At 41.3% G+C, this 20,314-nt stretch overlaps 1 protein-coding gene across 1 annotated transcript in view; it reads right to left on the bottom strand.

The window, feature by feature from the left end:
• Positions 1–318: 318 nt before the first annotated feature.
• The window catches only part of LOC147227986 (laminin subunit beta-1-like), a 47,495-nt gene continuing 27,499 nt past the window's right edge, over positions 319–20,314 (bottom strand). The window contains exons 15-33 of the mRNA XM_086158605.1: positions 20,182–20,309; positions 19,812–19,932; positions 19,539–19,740; positions 17,886–18,029; positions 17,522–17,753; positions 16,859–17,022; positions 16,306–16,527; positions 15,901–16,118; positions 15,627–15,723; positions 11,142–11,502; positions 10,887–11,071; positions 10,449–10,690; positions 10,139–10,321; positions 9,875–10,019; positions 8,905–9,112; positions 1,466–1,607; positions 1,225–1,389; positions 994–1,153; positions 319–821 (exon numbers count right to left, since the gene is read on the bottom strand). Of these exons, the coding sequence (XP_086014731.1) occupies positions 685–821; positions 994–1,153; positions 1,225–1,389; positions 1,466–1,607; positions 8,905–9,112; positions 9,875–10,019; positions 10,139–10,321; positions 10,449–10,690; positions 10,887–11,071; positions 11,142–11,502; positions 15,627–15,723; positions 15,901–16,118; positions 16,306–16,527; positions 16,859–17,022; positions 17,522–17,753; positions 17,886–18,029; positions 19,539–19,740; positions 19,812–19,932; positions 20,182–20,309 (3,456 nt within the window). The 3' untranslated portion in view covers positions 319–684. The remainder of the gene's footprint in view (positions 822–993; positions 1,154–1,224; positions 1,390–1,465; positions 1,608–8,904; positions 9,113–9,874; positions 10,020–10,138; positions 10,322–10,448; positions 10,691–10,886; positions 11,072–11,141; positions 11,503–15,626; positions 15,724–15,900; positions 16,119–16,305; positions 16,528–16,858; positions 17,023–17,521; positions 17,754–17,885; positions 18,030–19,538; positions 19,741–19,811; positions 19,933–20,181; positions 20,310–20,314) is intronic.

Genomic DNA, 20,314 nt, shown 5'->3' with positions numbered 1-20,314 from the left:
GCTGGCAATGGTAGTGAAGTTTCTCATAAATTACTGGTGGTCATTACAGGGGACAGACCAATCCCTCACTACTGCTATCTGTCAGTGATTACCTCGATGCGCTGACAACATGACCCAGAAGGGGTGTCTCTTACGGTCTCCCTTCCTCTTGTCGCCCACACCATTCAATGGTATTTTAGCTTTTTCCTCCAGAATCAACTGCCTGTGTCATTAGCCATGCTCTCCTGGTTTGTGGCTGGCAAAATAGTGGTGCTGGTTCGAGTTTATTTAAAAACAAAACAGAAAAGCAAACAAAAAAACACCAATGTTATCAATCAGTAGAGTATAACAAAAAAGTTTAATTCATTTAAATTTATAAGTCATTCACTTTATATTTACGATTGGCATATGATAAGATTATTTATTATTCTTTATTGGATGTTGAAGTTTCAGTTAATCTTTCGGCTATTTTGTTGTAGTAAAATGTTTTAAATTCAAACTGTGAGAGGAACTTGAATCAACATGGATCAGTCTGAACTTATGATTAATTTTCTAACCATGTCTTGTACACCTTAGATTGAGAAACACCATGTATATCAACAAATTAACACAACATCTTTATTACAATCTAATGGCTAATGTGTCATGTAAAATTTTTTTGGTAGTTTTAGGTGACATCAAAAGAAAAGTTTGCGATGGTTGACCCTAGAAGCAGCTGCTGTAGATGGTGACCCTGTGGCTGATCTGTTGCAAGAGTTCCTTCACTGAGGTTTCAAGCTCATGAAGCTGCTCTTCTTTCAGTTCCAGAGTCCTCTGATTGTCTTCATATAACTTTTCAAGATCTAGAACACCCCACGGAAGATAACAACTCAGCAACAGGAAGTGGCAACTAATTTTACTGATTGTCAGGAACAGGATTTTTCATATTTGTTGGTTTGCATACCCATAAAAATACACATCTGTCAGGAGTAGAGCCATAGTAATACTTTTTATGGGGTGTCAGGGTGGAGTCACCTTTGAGCAGTTGGAGCTTATCATGGGTGAGCAGCAACAGCTGTTTTGCCTCTTGCTGCATTGACACTGCCCTCTTGTTTGCATTGTCCACACCCTCTGCTTTCTGGACAATCAGCTGCTCCATACTGTCATACTTCTGCTGAAGCTCAGAGTTGAGGTCCTGGACACACACTGTAGTTAATAACACTACATCTAAGGGGAAAAAAGGGCTGAAAGTTAACATATTCTCACCTTCTGTATCTTCTCTACTATCTGTGTGATACGCCCATTATCCTGAATGCTCAAAGTGTCATGAATAGTACTGTCTTTCATCAGTTGCATATTTTTATTTAGCAACTGTTGTTTCTGAAGGTTGTTGTATAGTTTCAACTCGACATCTGTCATCTTGATCTCCATCTTAACAGAGTTGACGGACATGTTAGCGTTTCATTTTTAAATGAAAATGTAATATTTGAACTTAACATGTACTAACAGAAGACAGCAGCTTCTTGGTATTCTGGATATTTTCCATCGACTGCTGAATTGTATTGCTGGCAGCTGACTGAGCTCTCTGAGCATCGCGCAAAATATGATGGATTATCTCTGCAGAGGCTTTGACATCGGCCGCCTTCTCACTGGGGAACAGAGGAAATTATTAATAATACAGTCTATAGTGAATTCTTTAAACCCAAACAAACTAGGGGAATTATATGCTTTATCATTCATCATGTAAAATTATTGTGTAGTCAACAAATCACTAATTTGCATGAATAATTATAAAGGCATGACACTTAGCATGACAAGAGAATAAGAGTACTGGGACTTCCCAGATAATAGAGGAAAAGGGGATGTGAAACTGCAATTGTACTGTCACAACTGTGTATGCTTTGAAAGCTGTATGGCCATACAACCAATAATGCATAAAAGTATCATGCTGATTGACTGTCAACCGGCAACAACAGACTGAAATACATATAAAAAATGTGCCAATACTGAAAAGCATAAAACTTGAAGAACAGGGACCATTTGAAGTAGTCATAAGTTCCCCATTAAAATTAAGACAACAAATTAGAATAAAAAAAGAGAAAAGAAAGATTAAAAGACAGATTACAAATGACTGAGAATATGACATGACATGAGACTAAATTCAGATAACTGGTCAGAGAAATGTTTAATTTCTATGTTCTATATAAATGAAAGCAATGTATGCATTTCCTGATTGGTGCCTTTAGTATGTAATATGTAGTTTCTTAATGGATATGCGTAAATGCCCTGAGTGTGGTAAGAGGAACCGTTCTCTGAATATTAATACTATTGGAGAAATTAGGGATAAGAATAGAATGTGCCTTTAATCATCCCACAGTGAGGATGTTTCAACATCAAAAAGAAAAGAGTCAGTTTTTGTATAGAGTATCACTAAAAAGGAGATACTATTGTCACTATGATTATACAACCAAGCACAAACAACCACTGAATCTTAAATGAACAGATCAAAGACAGTCATAGAAATATTTAGAAATTAAGGCCTCAAGCTTAAGAGAACAAAATGAAGGGGGGTGTTGATGTGCACTCCCTTCCATGATGCCACTAGTTACTGAAGACGCAAAAAGATGAGTGTCAAGATACTGCTGGGAAACTTTCTCCAAAAAAAAAACAAGTTCAGTGGACACTCACTTTTAGCGGGAGTTAAGTTCCAGGACCCCATGTGAAAAGTTAATTCCCGCAAAGTAGAGACGTGATAATTTTGATGGTATTAACAGATACATTGACCTTAGACGAACCTCAGTCAACCTTTTACGAACCTCCAGCAAACTGTTATCAACCCACCATCGACTGTATACACTCGATGTATACACATTCCTACACTCAAACAGTATACTAAACACTTTAAGATAATTGTAACGTACAATAACATACAATAAAGATTGAAATACAATACAAAATGTACAGTAAATTACTAAATTTAAAATCATAATAAATGTAAATAGAAATTAGTTGTGGAAATAAATCAAATTTGATACTTTTAATAAATAATTTTATAGGGTACAAACCATTGAAAATACTTTGCTGCGCCGGAGCTTGAATGATGATGAATTTGCTGTGAAGTAGTTATGGTGATGAATACTGATGAGGAACCGCAGAGCAAATGAGAGCTTTACAATTTTTTTGTGGCAGCTCTAGCACCGATTCGTCGGGTGGTACAGTATCTTCAAATTCTTGTGGATTTTCTGCTGAAGATGCAGGCATATGGTTTACTAGTGTTTTTTTTTCTTTAGAAATATTGTTAAAGGTGGTTGCTGCCTCTGCTTTTTTCTGGTTGAAAATGGTTTTATAAATTGCCATGGCCCCATCTATCAAGTTACAAAAGTGGACAGACCAAACCATATTGTCGTCCCAATCTTGCAACATATTTTGCAGGGCTTTTGTGGTGTTTGTCATAGCTGCAAGTTGTGCGAGCGTGAGACCAGTCTCTTTGATTTCTTCCTCTTCTTCTTGCTATCTTTTCCTCTTACCTGCTGACAGACGTCATCATCTTGGTGAGGTTTTCGTATCTCAATGGACCTGAATAGTAGTCAATTGATGTTGTCAGAAGTCATGTTGGAGAAACCATCTCCCCAAGAATATGTGCTAGCTTCAGTGCCCTGTCCACTATAGCATTTAGAATTTCGGTAAGTGAAAAGCCCTTATAATCATCAACTTCAGGCCACAATTTCTTCCAGCTGGCATCGATTGTCTCACTTCATTTCTTCCAGTGCCCTCTGGAGGCTTTCAAGGCATGTTGCAATCGTGCAATTTCGCCAAAACCCCTTCAGTGAAAATTTTTCCTCGGTATCCAATGGCCTTCACTAGATTGGAGTGGGCATAACAGATGTAGAGGGCCTTGAAGGCGCGAATCACTCCCTGATCCATCTGCTGGGTCAATGATATAGTATTTGCAAGTTGGAACTCTATTTTCACACCATCATAATGGAGATTGGTAGTGTGGCCTCCAGCATTGTCCATAAATAAAAGCACTTAAAATAGTCCCTTTTCCTCTAGATACACGTTCACTTGGGGTATAAGCACTGATGGAACCAATCCACTGATTGAACCAAGCCTTTGAAGCCAGGGGCTTTAACCTCATCTTTAAAAATTGAGGGACAGGAAGACATCTTTTTCCAGAACAAGCCTGTCTCATCCATGTTGAAGACTTGCTATGATACATAACGTCCATCCTCGATTATTTTTTTGAATTTGTTCTCGACGTAGTCTTTTGCTGTATTTGAATCAGCCACAGCGAAATGCTTTTAAGGCCAAATTGTTTCGGAAATTTGTCGAACAAGCCCTTACTGGCATTGAAGGACGTCAATATGGTTTGCAAATCACTCAGTGTTCCTGGTTGTGGTTCATCACTGCTGTTGTCTCATTGCGCTCTACTTCTGGTGCAGTAGCTTTAATAGTATTGTAGAGACTCCTTGTCTTTGTCCTTATGATGTTGGAGTCTAAGGTCAAATGTTTCTTCCTGCAATTGGCCATCCACACGGCCAAAGCATTTTCCACTTTTTCAGTTGATTTATTTAGTCTTGTCATCACCTGTTTTGCCGCTTCACTGAAGCTTAAGGTCACTGTCTTCCTTATGTTAGCCTTGTCTTTCTTAATGTAACAATCTGCAGATTCATTAATGTAATGGCGACCAACTTCAGCAAAACTTATGCCTTCCTTTGAGAAGTTTTATCTTTTCAGCAATAGTCATCGTCTTACTGCTACACTTGGGGTCTATACCAGACTTTTTAGATTTTTCGACTCTTAGGCTATTTCATCCCAAAAAAAAAGTTCAAATAATGCAAAAATGCTTAAGAACAATAAATCAAGATGACTGAATTACAAAAAAACCCTGTGAAGTAGCAAGGGTGTGAAAGCCGAACCGTGAAGTACTGCTGTACTTTCTGCTATACTGCAAAGTAACCACTGTATTTCTTTATAATGAGAGACCCAAAAAAGGGTTAACCTCATGGAGCAAATTGCATTATAATCACAAAGAGGAGATTATGAGTTTATGATGTGGAGGCAAACATGACCACCCAAGGAATACCAAAGTGGCAGATTGATACAAGGGATCAGTAGTGCACAATAAGCAAAGCAATGTTACGTCTCAATATAAAAATGAAGTAAAACCAATTTCACTCGTGTTCGTGTAATGGTAATTTTAACTGCAAAACGTAACAGTTGGGGATGAGAATTACAAGGAATCACGAGGAAGACAATACGTTTTCAAGAATTTCAACAATTCTACAGACAATTAATTTTTCCTGTCTGCAAGTCTGCATTGTCGACTGTCTAGCTAGCAAGCCAGTAACCACTCTGCAATGGTGGGAGGAGTTAAACAAGTGGAACAAAGGGGTCTTGAGTAATGTAATTGACTAAAGAAATCAGAGAGAATACATTTAAAATGAAGTCATGGCTGCTGCTGTTGGTAGTGTAGATGCTTTTGGCAGTAGTGCAGAGGAATGGGACACTTAAGAATTGAGAGCCTTATTATATTGCCTTGTTACCAATATTGCCATGACAACCAAATTTAAAAAAAAGGAGGTGGCAGTTTTGCTCAGTTGCTATGATGCTCAGACCTACAACTTGCTAAGAAGTTTAACAGCACCACAAAAGCCAGCCCAGAAATTGTATAAGGGTGTAATTAAACTGCTACAGGATCACTTTAACCCAAAACCACTTGTCATTGCCGAAATATCCAGATTTCATAACCAAAACCAGCAAAGGAATAAGTCAGGGGTGCTCACACTTTTTCAGCATGCCAGCTACTTAAAAAATGACCAAGTCAAAATGATCTACCTACAACAAGAATGCAAAACACTCTTTAAATGTACAATGTATGTTGATGTACCTTGCATAACCGCATGAGCCAATATTACACAACACAAAATAATTATGCACATTTTTTGTCATTACCCAAGTTCACTCTGATGACTTGCACTGAATTGAATCAGCCAGGGATGCATAGTCTGGACAGTGGCTGCCTACAGCCAGCCTTATTAACGATGACGTGACTCACCTGGAACAATGCTTTTGGTCGCGGCTTTCACTTTTGAAGTCTGTTGTGTGAAAGGACTTTAGTTCCTTCACCTTTCTCAGCTCGCTTTTCGGCGGGATTTCCATGTCGTGTTTTCCATGAACAGTCTGAAAATTACCCTCCTTTGGTATTGTGATGGTAGACTGGCAGATGAGGCAAACGCACTTCGAAATGTCATCGTGAGAAAAAAGTCCTCATCCCATTCCGTATGAAAGTGATAAGTTTTTATCTTCTAATTTGGTCCAGCTCCTCCACTCACTTTATACCCCTTCTTAAGTTTAAGATTAAAAAAAACGAGGACTAAAAATTGGAGGTAACTTGCTGAGTAGCTTGTTAGTTTTGCCGCACTTCATGCTGTTGTTTGTGCATTTGCAGTGACCTCAGTGTGAGAAAAAGTAAGGAGTCATCTGACTGGCTGCCCTTTATATCAGGGGTGTCCAAACTATGCCCCACGGGCCAACTGCGGCCTGCGGGCCAGTTTTTATTGGCCCGCAGCAAATTCTGAAAATATAGTTGAATATGGCCTGCACATGGCACTTGAGCTCAACTCTGTTGCACTACTAGGTTTCAACACTAGATGGTGTCAGTAACGGAAAAGGTGCTTCTCCACTAAACAAAATTAAGCAAAGAAAAAAATTTACCACGAGTCACCAGAAATGGCAGCACCGAAGAAACAAAAGCAAGTGAGTGCAGAAGATTTCAAACACGGTGGGAAAATGTGTAAATACATATACTAATGCACCTGGACACATCCTCAGTGATGTTCCTGGGATCATCGGGTGTTTCGGGTCTTTCAACATCATACACCCTCATCCATGTGACCCAGCCAGGGCTGATCAGACCCAGGCTTGTGTCCAGTTGGCACACTAGCTACAATGACTCCATGGCTCTCCTCTCTTGAGCCACAGCCATCTTGAGGCCTCTCTGCTGCTTCGGTGGTATTGCGGATGGCTCTTCTCCTATGCTGCCCGACAATGCCCAGACAACCCAGAGCACTGGCATAGGACCGGGCCGCAAAGCCCCTGCAGCCCACTTTCACTGTAAGGCTTTTACCTGGCTGGCTGATTTGCCCTCCATCCTGCTTGATGGCACTCACTGACCAGTCCCGTGTACTTGGAGAGCTTCCTCTCAAAAGCCTCTTCCAGGCGGTCTTCCCACGGGACGGTCAACTCCAGCATTATCACTTGCTTGGTGGCCTCTGATACAAGGACAATGTCAGGATGGAGGGTGGTGGTTGCAATATGGCTTGGGAACTTAAGCTGTTTTTCACGGTCCACTAGCAGCTGCCAGTCTCTTGCAGATGTCAGGATGCCTTCTGGTGTTCTTTTAGCTGTGGCCGCCTGCTCCCCAGCCCTGACAAAGCCAATGGAGTTCTTGGCAGGACAGAACTGCTTTGCCCAAACCAACCCTGTGCTGAGTGCCTCAGCGATGGTCTTCAGGACTTGGTCATGCCTCCATCGGTAGCGCCCTTCTCCTAATGCTGTGGTAGCAGCTTAGGACGTGTTCCAAGGTGCCTCTCTTGGAACACAATGGGCAGGCTGGCGACTCTGCTAACCCCTTAATGATAATTGCTGAGAGTGCAATGGTTCGGTAGTCTTTTAGTTTGGCTTTGTGACAGTCGCTGGATATGGTGATTTCGTACAAAACAAACAGAACAAAACAAACAGCTTTTTTTCTTCAAATATTTGACCTCAAAGAAAATCAAGGCTCGGAAAGAAAGCTGTCACCTTGTTTGTGATGATAAAGTCTGGTTCATATGTATTTTGTGTGAGATGACAAATTAACCTGAAGTTATAAAACCTACTCCCAATTGACAGGACAGAGCATCTGGCCTTTTTTCCGAGGACATCTTGCCTCAGCCAGATGGCAGCCTATAAATACCTTGTACAGTAAACCCTTGTTTATTGCAGGGGTTAGGTTCTAAAAATAACCTGCAATAGGTGAAATCCGCGAAGTAGTCAGCTTTAGTAGTCAGCTCTAGCTGGCAATAAATGGGCATGATACTGCGTGAACAACACTCGGCAATGGCCAGAGATCCTCCTCCTCCTCGCTGTCATGAATGCCATTGCTGTCAGCAAAGGTTTCACAAATAATGTTCTTTTACCTGCAGTCATTAATCCACAAAGCTAAAGCAGACTCCATTCTTATAATGGTCTTGTTGCCAACAATCATAACCCTTTTGCATCCTTGTTAAAACTTATCGCCGCTGTCGTCCTTATGTTATTTTTCTCCTTCTTTATGTAATGAACCAAAGATTCATTTATTCCGTGACTGCACCCTATAGCCGCATAGCTTCTACCTTCATTCAGCATGTCCAAAAGTTTAACTTTTTCTGCGACAGTTAACATTTTGCTCTTCCTTTTGGGCGCATCGTCAGGTGCCTTTGCCAGCGCAGAACGTTTGGTCAACATTGTGGGTTTTGTCATGGAGAAAATTTGCAAGCGTAAATTTGGAAAGCTGTACAGAGACAAGGTGCGGAGATTGTTGACACTGGTCTACCGTCCTTAAGCCAATTAGATTGCAGAACACAACATACTATACTGTAAAAAAAAAAAAAAAGCATTAAAAAAACTGCACTTAAAAAAATTCTGCGAAACAGTGAGGCTGCAAAAGGTGAACCGTGTAATAGCGAGGGTATTACTGTACTCACAAGTATCCTCTTATTTTTAAACAATAATATGAAATTACGGTAGTTGTTATTGCAGAGAAATTCTACATTATCTGTTCTATTAATGTTTGTGCATATACTGAATTTACAGATTTCAGCCACCCTAAAGAGGATTTAGAATTAGGACAATGTCTTATAATGATGAAAACACTGTATCCTACAAGAGGCATTCCAATTGATTTATATATGCAAGGGAAATTACCTGGCTTGCCAGGCCTGGTTCATGACGTTTTCAGCTCTCTGGATGTTTTTGGCAGTCTGTTGCAGGATGGTATCCACGTGGTCAAGCTCTCCAACCTTCTGCCAAATCTCATCAGTAATGTTCTGTAACTGAGCTGGCCCCACAGGCATCTGCATGGCCATGACCTCATTTGCTACCAGTTCAATGTTTTCCAGGTCAGCAGCATCATCTGAGAGACATATAACAGTCAACAAACAAGAAATTTGTTAAATTATGATGTTATGTATTAAATGTAAGCGGTTATGTTGAAATGTAATTTGACTATAAACACTCCCTTTTTAAAAAAAACATTGGAAGTATAATTTAAAAACTCTGATTGAGCCATTGCCAATAGATGCAGCACATTGTTTTGGAGCATCTTTTATTGCCAACTGTAAAACACAGATTGACCAATAAAAACCAATTGTGAGCACTGAAAGGTCCTTGCTAGTTATTTGCTTAAGCAGGTCTTTCTGGTTTGGTCTCAGACAGTAAAATCTGCCTTCTGATCTAAAGAAGTTGTAAAGAATATTTGTTCAAGGTCATACCAGATACTTTGGAATTCAAACATATATAATATCCACTTTCTGTCAAAGAATTTCAGGTTCTTCTGAAAGTGTCGAATTTGTACTCTGTGATTTACACTTGTGTGGTTAAGCCTAGTAGACAACCTTGTTTTGGTCAGACATTGGTACAATTCCTATCAATTGAAAAAAATAAAAACACTGTTGTATTCAGGCAAAAACAGACACAACAGCTACAATTCCTTGGGTTGATAATCATGTGAAAGGGTAGCTCATTTTACTGTACATCATTACTGTACATCTTTACTGTATATCAAACTGGTGGATAATGACATTGGAGTATTTGTGAATAAGTGAACTTGCAACGTTTTATTATGTAAAGCAGGAAGTTACTGGCACTTTGTGTTGTTTATAGAAGCAGTGCCTACATATCAGGAAATCTCGGATTTGACGGATGAGGCTTCTAAGTTCCTTGTTGCTCCAGTCAACTTCCTGTTTGCTCCTGTTGGTCCTCATCAGGATGTCATGAGCACTAAGCTTCTCTTTGTCTGCTTTAGCCTTTACCACTGACACCTGGTGATAAATCAGTCGACAGAACATACAAAAAGTCTGAACCACAACATGGCCTGAAATCAGTTCAATGACCTGAATCAGAACCAAAACTCATAATAGCACATGGACCAAACCCTTACCATGTAGGACAATTTCTCAACTTCTATCATCACGCTTTGGATTTCCTGCTCACAGTTGTGAGTCCTCATTAACAGGCTCTCACATTGATTGCCCTCGCACAGAGGTCTGCCTTCCGTATCCAAACAGTCCCAACTGCCACAGGGAGACAAGTGCAAATCCAGACCTGCTGGACTACAACAGGTCTGCAGATTCACAATAGACATATATATTTGAATTAATCAATATTGAATACATCAAAAACTGACATTGTTGATCATTCTTGATTACTCGTCCATTCTTCAGCTGTCCTGATGTGACCCCATCTCCCACCTGGTGATTGAGCTCGGATAGGTCCGTAGCCTGAAGTTCCACCGCAAGGTTATCTAATCTTTGTATGTGGTCAGTGTGCCTACTTAGGAACACATCTTTGGTTTGGTTCACTTTGTCATCTGTGAGTCCACGCAGATGGCTTGAGCTCTCCACAAGACTGTCACGGATGTCTGTGGATCTGTTTGCTCGAGCTTCTGCAGCCAGTGACTGCTCAAAGTGCTTAGTAACGCTGTTGGTTGCCCCTGGCAATGAAACATAAATTTCAAGATTAATTTTTATCAAAAGTTAGTGCTTTTTTCTGATTTTTATAGATTTAGGTATCTGTAAATATTGAGAAGAAATTAACCAATGTAAGCTGTAGACTATCTCAAGACAAACTAACCCATTTACTTAAGTCAACATATGATCATAAAACATTTCTGGCTTTTGGCTGCTCACCATTGATATCTGAGTTTATGATGAAATCAACATGATGCAATAGATCCCGAACTGTCTGCTCCAGTTTCTGACCATCTGCCATCACAGACTCCATTTTATGATTCATGCTGTTTGTCAAACCATTGACCTCAACGAGATTTTGCTCTGTGTGGTTCAATGTCTGGCTCAATAACCAAATCAGGTCTCTGAAGGACAGAAAGAGGTCACAATCTGAATTTATCAGAGCAACTTTACTTTAACCTGTTTCAGACTTACCTGCCCTGCTGCAGCAGTTCTTCAATTTCAGTCAGCGGCTGTGAGGCCACATTCTGGTCCAGGATGTCAATGGCACCCCTCTCTATACTGTTGGCAAACTTCAGGAATGGCTCAGTGACTCCAGCATCTTTGATGGAGTTCAGCTTGTTAACAAAGTGGTGAGTCTGACTTGTAAGCTGCCCAATAATGGAATCCCACTCAGTAAAGCACTGGTGGCAGGTGTGGCAGTCTGGAAATATTCCAGTGTATCCACGGGCACAGACATCACATTGTGGTCCAGATATACCATTAACACAGACACATTGACCACTGGTTTTGTCACACTGCTGCTGAGATATTCCATAGGTGTTACACTGGCATTCTGGCAGAACAAACAACACAGGAGAATTTGGTCTCTATAGGTAAACAAGATCAAAGATGAAATGAAAAGATGCTACAGATTGACACGAGCCTACAAAGAATAAGACTATAGCTGAAACACCAGCTTACAAATAATAAAATATGGCAGAAGTCTTCAATAATCCCAAGGTTCCTGCCTGGTAAAGGGCAGTTTTTCCTTGCCCCAGTCGCCAAGTGCTTGCTCATGGGGGAATGTTAGGTTTCTGTAAATAATTTGAAAGCATGTGGTTCAGACCTGCTCTACATGTGTCATGAGACAACTCGGTACCATTTTGGTGCTAGATAACTAAAATCTAAGGGGTGCTATCTAACTGACAAATTTTAGAAGACTAAAATGTAAACATCTTGTTTAATTTTATTTGATCAAAAGCCCAGTCCCACCGCCAGTTTAAACAGTTTCTACTTGACATCCAGACTAAGTACAGTGATGTTTTATATCAAATCAATAAGATGGCTCAGTCATTTCTTCTCTCTTGGAAAGGAAATCGAACAATTCTTGGCGAACAATGAACATCCAAAGTCAGAACTATATGATCCTACCTGGCTGGCTGATTTGGGGGTTTTAGTTGATATAAAAAAGGATCGGAATGTATTTACACAAGACAACAGGGGCAAGATGCAGTGCTGAACCAGCTGCATTCAAACATCAAAGCAAATGAAACAAAGCTGTAAGTTTTTCCAAAGACACTTGTCTGAACACAATCTAACACCACACATTTTTCAGTGCTGCACGAAATGATGAGCAGTTTTCCTCAAGACAGTATCAGTGAGCAAACGAGGACGTATGCAGTCAACATCGCACCTCTGGCTGGGAAGTTTAAACGGCACTTTAAGATCCAGCTCATTGAGCTGCATTTCAATATTCATTTTGATTGTGTCTATGTGCCACTCAGCACTTAGTATTGCCTGGAAGGTAGTGTATGGAGCTGCCATATGATTACTGTCTGTGGGGATGATGTAAAGTTGTTCCTGTGTTCACTGTCTGCTCCATTTCCCATTGCTCGTGATGTAATGCTGCAGCTTTCTGCACTCCCTGTCCTTATGACTGGATTACATTTTTTCACAGACAAAACATTAGTGCAAGCAAATTATATTTTTATGTAAACTGAAATGAATAAAATATCAGTTAATTTGCTTTTGGAGGAGTCATACTGCCTGATCAGAGGGCAGATGGATCCAAATCCAGAGGGCCCAATAAGGGCCCTATTCATAGAGGGCCCTGATATTGAGGAATACACATCAGCTGTCTTGTCCTATATTCATTTCTGCATCAACGCTGTCCTACCCACAGAGACACAATATTTCCTAACCAAAAGCCATGGATGAACAGCACAGTGAGGCCCCTGCTTGAAGTCCAGAATGCAGCCTATAGAGTAGGCAACAGGCTGACCTACACCAGAGCCTGGAGAGATCTGAGAAAGGGCATTCAGCTGGCAAAAAACAGGTACAAACGCATCGAGGACCATTTCAATTACAACAACCCACGCCACATGTGGAGAGAAATCAGGGCCATCACTGACAACAAAGGCAGTGCCCAGCAGGTCAGTCACAACCCCATCCTGCCTGACACTCTGAACAGCTTCTTTGCTTGCTTTGACTTGCCAAACTGCAGAGAGGCTACACATCTTCCTCAGCCAGCAGTGAGGCACCAGTTTGTCCTTAAGCTGCATCAGGTGAGTTCTACCCTGTGGAAGATCAACACCCAAAGGGCCCCTGAAGGCATGCCTAGAACAACTGGCAGGGGTCTTTCTGGAAATCTTCATCTGTCCACGGTCCCTTTCTGCCTCAAGTCCTCAGTAATTGTGCCTGTGCTGAAAAGATCAGCCGTTACCTGCCTCAATGATTACCGTCCTGTCACCCCTAACACCAGTAATCATGAAGTGCTTTGAGGGGATCCTCCTCATGCAAATCAAGGACGCTATCCCTGCTGGGCTGGACAGTCGATAGTTTGCCTACAAGGAGAACCACTCCATGGAAGATGCTGTCTCATTAACACTTTGGCCCTTCCCACCTACAACACCCCAAAACCTATCTGAGGATGCTGTTTGTGGACTTCAGAACCCCATTCTCCCAGAAAAGTTGGCAGTGAGGCTCTGCAACCTGGGTCTGCCTGCCTCCCTGTTGATCTCATATCAGACAATGATGAGACCCACTACAGAGAAGAGCTCCGGCACCCAAGTCAGTGGTACAAGAACCTTATCCTCAACATAAGCAAGACCAGGGAGATGGTTGTGGATTACCTCTGGTCCAGGAGAATGGCACGCTCTCCACTCCACATACACGGGGATACGATGGAGCGCGTCGACAGCTTCAGGTTCCACATCCCATGACCTGATCTGAGCCGCTAACACCTCACAGCTAGTGAAGAAAGCCCAGCAATGATTCATCTTCCTCAGGAAGCTGAAGCGAACTGGCCTCCCCTCTCAGCTGCTCATTAACTTCTACAGATCAAAATCATGGTCTATTTCAGTGCTACAGTATGGTTTGGTGGGTGCACAGAATGAGACAGAAATGAGCTGGCATAGGTGGTGAGAACAGCACAGGGCATTGTAGGCTCCATTCTCCTGGATCTGGGCTCTATCTACAATGCCTGGATGCAGAAGAAGGCCAGGGACATTGCAATGGATCCCTCCCACCTGGGCAACAGCCTTTTTGTGCCGCTCCCATCAGTAAAGCGGTACAGGACAATCATTACTCACACATCTCAGCTGAAAAACAGCTTCTACCCAAGAGCTGCAAAAGCAATCTCCCCCCAAACCCTCCCCCTTGCAAGCAACCACTCCCCATCCCCTGGCAGAGCATCCACACTCATTTACACAATGCCCCCTGCTAACAACCACTCCATCCTCAGGCTCCCACAGAGAAAATCTCACTCTCACCCAAGAATCTCACACCCAACACCTCCCTACACTAAGCTGCACTTTAAAACCAGTTATATTCATATCACCCTTCGTGCCGTCCTGCTGCTAATGTATACAATATGTCCTTCTGTATATACTATTCTCACCCATTGTATAGATCACACCAAAGCACTATGTGTATAAGTTGTCAATTTATTATCCTGCACATACTCCGAGCTGGGAGCTCTCACTGCAAAATTTCACTGTGCCTGCACAATGACAATTAAGAATCTTGCTTCAGCAACTTGATCAAGTCCAGTTGCTATGAGAAGAAGATTTTTGACAAGAGTGGGTTGTTCAGTGCTATGTGTGGCCCTGTGATCGACTGCCAACTAACACCCTGGACTGCTACAGTCCAGGGTGTACCCTGCCTCTCGTCCAATGACAGCTGGGATAGGCCCCAGCACCCCTGGGACCCTAACTGTAGGATAAGCGGTAAATAAAGGAAGGATGGACAGATATTTAAAATTAACCAGAGATATATTTCTGCTGCCTGATTTTTTTTTTCCACAGTTCAGCGTACGTGTACGAATGTTATCTTTTAGAGTAGAAATTCCATCAAATTGTTAAATTGCATTTAATTTTAATGGTTCAAAGACTGTCAGGCAGAATGGTTGGCCCTCAATCATATTCAATGCTTCAAATCTGACGCTCTTTTAAAAAGTTTGGACACCCATGGTTAAACATAGTACCAGGCTCAGTTTCACACGAAACACATTTTTTTACATTATATATAATAAGGGTCCCTGCTCCATCTTACCAAAAGTTTTGGAGTTCTCAGCCTGAAAAATGTTGAATTTTGACCTATGAGTATGACAGTGGTATACATCAGCTTTTAATCTTCATCACTCTAAGATATTTTCTGCCTCAGCCTTTTAGTGGAAACTGACACAAATCTTTTTCTTTTTATGACATCCCAAATTTGGAGTCATGAACACATGTCATAATGTTCCTGCAACAGACTGGAGAAAATTATTGAGGCAGTTGTGTTTTCCCTTAAATCATTAATAAATTTCCCCTAACAAATAATGAATTCACTTCTTGTTGCTCTTTGCTTGCAGAGGATGTATTTTGTTGTTTGAATTATTCATCTTCACATTATGTTTTTGAAGTAACTTTGGTCTCATGTAATGATGACCACAAGCAAAGTCAGTGTTAAAATTCCTGAGGGAACAGAATCCCCTACCATGACAGTGGACCTCTGGGTCTCCCCAGAAAAGTTCTTGACACTCGCTGCAAGTTCTTCCTCCAAAACCTGGCAGACAGGAACACTGACCGCTGATCTGTAAGAAACCGGATATACTGATGCAGCAAATTGTCACCTCATTCCCAGATGTTTGTATTCAACAGTCATCTTAATTTATTTTGCTAAAATATTATACATAATTATATATATATAATGAAACTACCTTTATTCCTAAATGTCTAAAGAGCATTCGGTTATTTTCAACTGACTTTACCTCATCGCAGGACACACTATACGAGTGTTCGGCCTCACAGTTGCAGGGCTGACAGCCTCTGCCATTTGCCATGTTCCAAGTGCCAGTTGCACAACGGCTACAGTCCAGACCAACGACATTAGGAAGACATTGGCACTGGCCACTGGTTTGGTTGCAGTAACACTCATTAAATGACAAACAGCTGGAAGCATCAGTACCCAGCTGGTTACAAATACATTCTGGAATACAACAACACTCTGTTAGGTGGCATCAGGATCAAAGAAACATTTCAGGTGTTAATTGATGTACTCTGGATGTATGAATTATGGTTTTCAATCAAAATCAATCTTTTGCTTTTGACTCAAAACAATTATCTAAGAGAAGTAAAATGGGTTAATAATTATTAACTTTGTATTTTAAACTCACTTTTGCAGTCTTGCAGCAAGGCATTACCAAAGTAACCCAGTTTGCAGCTCTTGCAGGAAGGGCCCTCAGTATGGTAGAGGCAGCGCAGACACTTGCCGGATCGGTTGTCACATGACTCTTGATCCATCATGTCAATGTTGTTGCTGCACTGACAGGGGTGACACTGCCCATTCTCACTGAAGTTACTAAAGTAACCTGGTGAGCACTCTTCACATCGAGCACCTATAGGTGAAGGTCACATTTGATTGTTATATTAAACATATATACATTTTATATTTCAAACTTCCATTTGTCCTTTTCTGCATTTTATAACTGAAATCCTTGACTTTTTTTTCGCTTAATAGGAGACAATAATTCACCAGAAAAATGTACGGTAGTAATATATTTGATCCTTTATTTTTCCACATCAGTTTTTCAGTTTGATTTCATTGCTGCTTTGGTTTTGTTAAATCTCTGATGCAGAGAGTGTTTGTTTTAGAAGACAGCAAGTAATCCACGACCATGGACTCAGATATGCAGACAAAGAAGATGACAGATTCTTTTATCATTTTACCTCTATAACCACTTTTGCAGACACAGATGACCTCCCAAGACTCTTTGTCAAGGTAACAAGTAACTGCTGCATGCTGCATGCTGCCAGGAACATCCGGACACATACAGGGACGACAATGGTCTCCTGACCCCAGCAATGGGTTACCATAGTAACCATCCAGACACCTAATGACAGGTATGGGAAGAAATAATGAGAAACCTCCCTTGGTTTTTCTCTCCCTAAATCAAATAATGAGAACACATTTAAATTTGGTCAAAACCATTTCATTAAGTCCCCTCAGATAAACTCTCCAATTTCAACTTAGTAAGTACTATCAGAACATGAAATACTTCCCTTGAGGTATTTCTAAAATACATATGTATATATGTATCTAATCCCTTGTTTTCTGGCACTCCTACCTCACAACCCTCTTCTGACTGCCTTAAAACTTTTAACCTAGTATCCTTTCCTCAAACTTTAATCCATCAAGCTTGCACTGCTGAATCTTGTCCCTTAACCCTCTTATTATGTTATGGGTCAATTTGACCCATTTGACCCATTTCAAATTGACCCTTAACATAATATGAGGGTTAAGATGTCAGGCCTCACTCTGAACCTATTTCCCTGAATCTAGTCTTCCCTGTATGACAGTCTTGTGTAAAGTCATTATGTTAACTAAGATACCTATCACAAGTGAACCCAGTGGTGTGGTCACTGCAGTTGAGACAACGTCCTGTCTGAGAATCACAATTTTCAGCATGTCCATTGCAAGCACAAGGTCTGCAAGTGGGAAAGGCCCAGTGACCAGGGAGACAGCGATTGCACTGAAGACCGTGCACCCCCGGAAGACAGTTACACTGACCAGTAAACTGACTGCAGAATGGATCCTGTGACCCCTGAGGGTCACACTTGCACACTGCAAAAGAGAAATAAAACAGACAAGAAAAAGATTAAAATGTCTTCACAGAAGTTCAACTTTGGACTGTATTACTAAGGTTGGCATTTGTTTGGATAACATGATAGATATTGATGGATCAATAGATAAAACCTCTGCAGCCATTGGGTCCAAAATGGAATGTCATTGGAGAACATCGGTCACAGTTCCTTCCAATCACATTGGCTTTACATTTACAGGAGCCCCCACTGGGGTTACACAAGGAGCTTAAGGAGCCCTGTGGGTCACACTGGCATTCTGCGTAATGAAATAAAACACAATCAGTAAACTTAGTGAATGGGCCTAAATGAGAGAGACTATGCAGGGGACAGAAAAAAACAAGTAATTTCATAAAAAAAACGTCTTATTTGAGATCAACTGAGATGAACAAATACTCTTAACTAACTTAACTTCTGATACCACAGAAACAAGAGATTTGAATCAGAAATCAGCAAACATATCCAGTGAATGAGGAAGAGTACATTTTTATTATTTAATTCATGTCAAATGTGTTTGACAGAACACAGTGTTAACATTTTCCCTGACATACTGAAAATGGCAGGTGTACAGAGTGTGATCTTCCAGCAGGTGATTTTTTTCGGAATTATACAAATTGTATTCATATATTTTAGCTCAGGAATGAGTCTATCAGAGGGACGGCACATGTTCGATGTTTTGGAGAGAAGGTCAGAGAAGCCAGACTGAGATGGTTCAGTCATGTACAGAGAAGAGATAGTGAATGTATTGGTAGATGGATGCTGGAATTGGAGCTCCCAGGCAAGAGGTCTCGAGGAAGACCAAAGAGAAGATTTATGGACGTAGTGAGAGAGGATATGAAGGTAGTGGGTGTGAGAGAGGAAGATACAGAGAATAGGGTTAGATGGAGAAAGTTGACTCGCTGTGGCGACCCCTGAAGGGAGAAGCCAAAAGGAGAAGAAGCAGAAGCATAGTTGTTTCAAGTTCTATTACCTATTTTATTTTTCATATTGAAGCCATCGTACCCCCCTTTGTTTTGCCTTTGCTACCTCTATCTTTACCTTATGTTGTATCTCCCTGTGCTCCTGTCTGTTCTCTTTAGTCCTGTCAGTGTCCCACTTCTTCTTTGCTAATCGCTTTCTCTGTATATACTCCTGCACTTCCTCATTCCACCGCCAAGCCTCCTTATCTACTTTCCTTCCAGATGACACACCAAGGACTCTCCTATGTGTCTCCTTGATAGCACTAGCTGTAATGCAATAGAGGACTATCAGCCAGAATGAAAGGAAAGGTGTTCAAGACAGTGGTGAGACCAGCGATGATGTATGGACTAGAAACTGTTACAATGACCAAAAGACAGCAGGCAGAACTAGAGGTTGCAGAGATGAAGATGTTGAGGTTCTCTTTGGGAGTGACCAGGATGGATAGGATCAGGAATGAGTCTATCAGAGGGACGGCACGTGTTCGATGTTTATGAGAGAAGGTCAGAGAAGCCAGACTGAGATGGTTCGGTCATGTACAGAGAAGAGATAGTGAATATATTGGTAGATGGATGCTGGAATTGGAGCTCCCATGCAAGAGGTCTCGAGGAAGACCAAAGAGAAGATTTATGGACGTAGTGAGAGAGGATATGAAGGTAGTGGGTGTGAGAGAGGAAGATACAGAGAATAGGGTTAGATGGAGAAAGTTGACTCGCTGTGGCGACCCCTGACGGGAAAAGCCGAAAGAAGAAGAAGAAGAAGTATTCATATATTTTAGCAATCAAGGAGTTTTAAAAGCAGGTTAGAATACCTTTTGCTCCCTGGTGTAATAAAGCAGAGATGGTGAAGATGAAATTCAGGCAGATGTCGGTCATCGGTGTCTTGACCACACTTTGGCTGTTCTCTAAACACCGGTAATGTTGGAACCTGTCCCAGCCACTTCTCTCAAAAGAACTGCCTCCCTCCAGGGCAGAGAAGATGTCCAAGCTCTTACAGTGTGGCATCAACACAATCTGACAAAGGAAAACCCATTAGGCTGAGATACAGATGATTTGTGGAGCTTAAGATTGACAGATTTTCTCACCGAGTCGATGAGTATGTACGGAGACTTGAAGTTGTTGAGTGCAGAAGACAGGGGTAGACTGAGACGGAGGGTGTAATTCAAACCAGATTCAAAGCACACTGATCTGGGAAAAACCACATATCTGAGGATATACAGGAAAAAATAGACTGGTCAGAAAATAAAACAAAAAACGGACTTTTTGGTTCAGAACCATAACACCTTGATTTATCCAGAATATGGCAGGCACCAGGACAAGGATGACTTAAGACAGTAAAAGTTAAAGTTAAGTTGAAGAAAAAAACAAAGTAGAGCAGTATCCCTTAAGGGTCCTCAGCAGACATTGGAAATTATATCAAACCTCATATCACTGATCTGACTCTTGGAAGGTTACCTTGAGGCTGGGTGAAGAGATGTCACCTGATGGTCTTCTTCTGGCGCTGCATTGTTGCAGTGACTCTCTGCTCCACTTGGAGCAGGCCTCACCACTGTCATCAGAACCTCTTCCCATACGCTTGGAATCTTGA

The sequence above is a fragment of the Fistularia commersonii genome, chromosome 13, assembly GCF_037954325.1.
Source record: "Fistularia commersonii isolate RoL2024-O1a breed Wild chromosome 13, RoL_Fcom_v1.0, whole genome shotgun sequence".
NCBI lineage: Eukaryota > Metazoa > Chordata > Actinopteri > Syngnathiformes > Fistulariidae > Fistularia > Fistularia commersonii.
The sequence above is the reverse complement of the archived record's forward strand: the minus strand, read 5'-3'. Positions and strand labels throughout refer to the sequence as shown.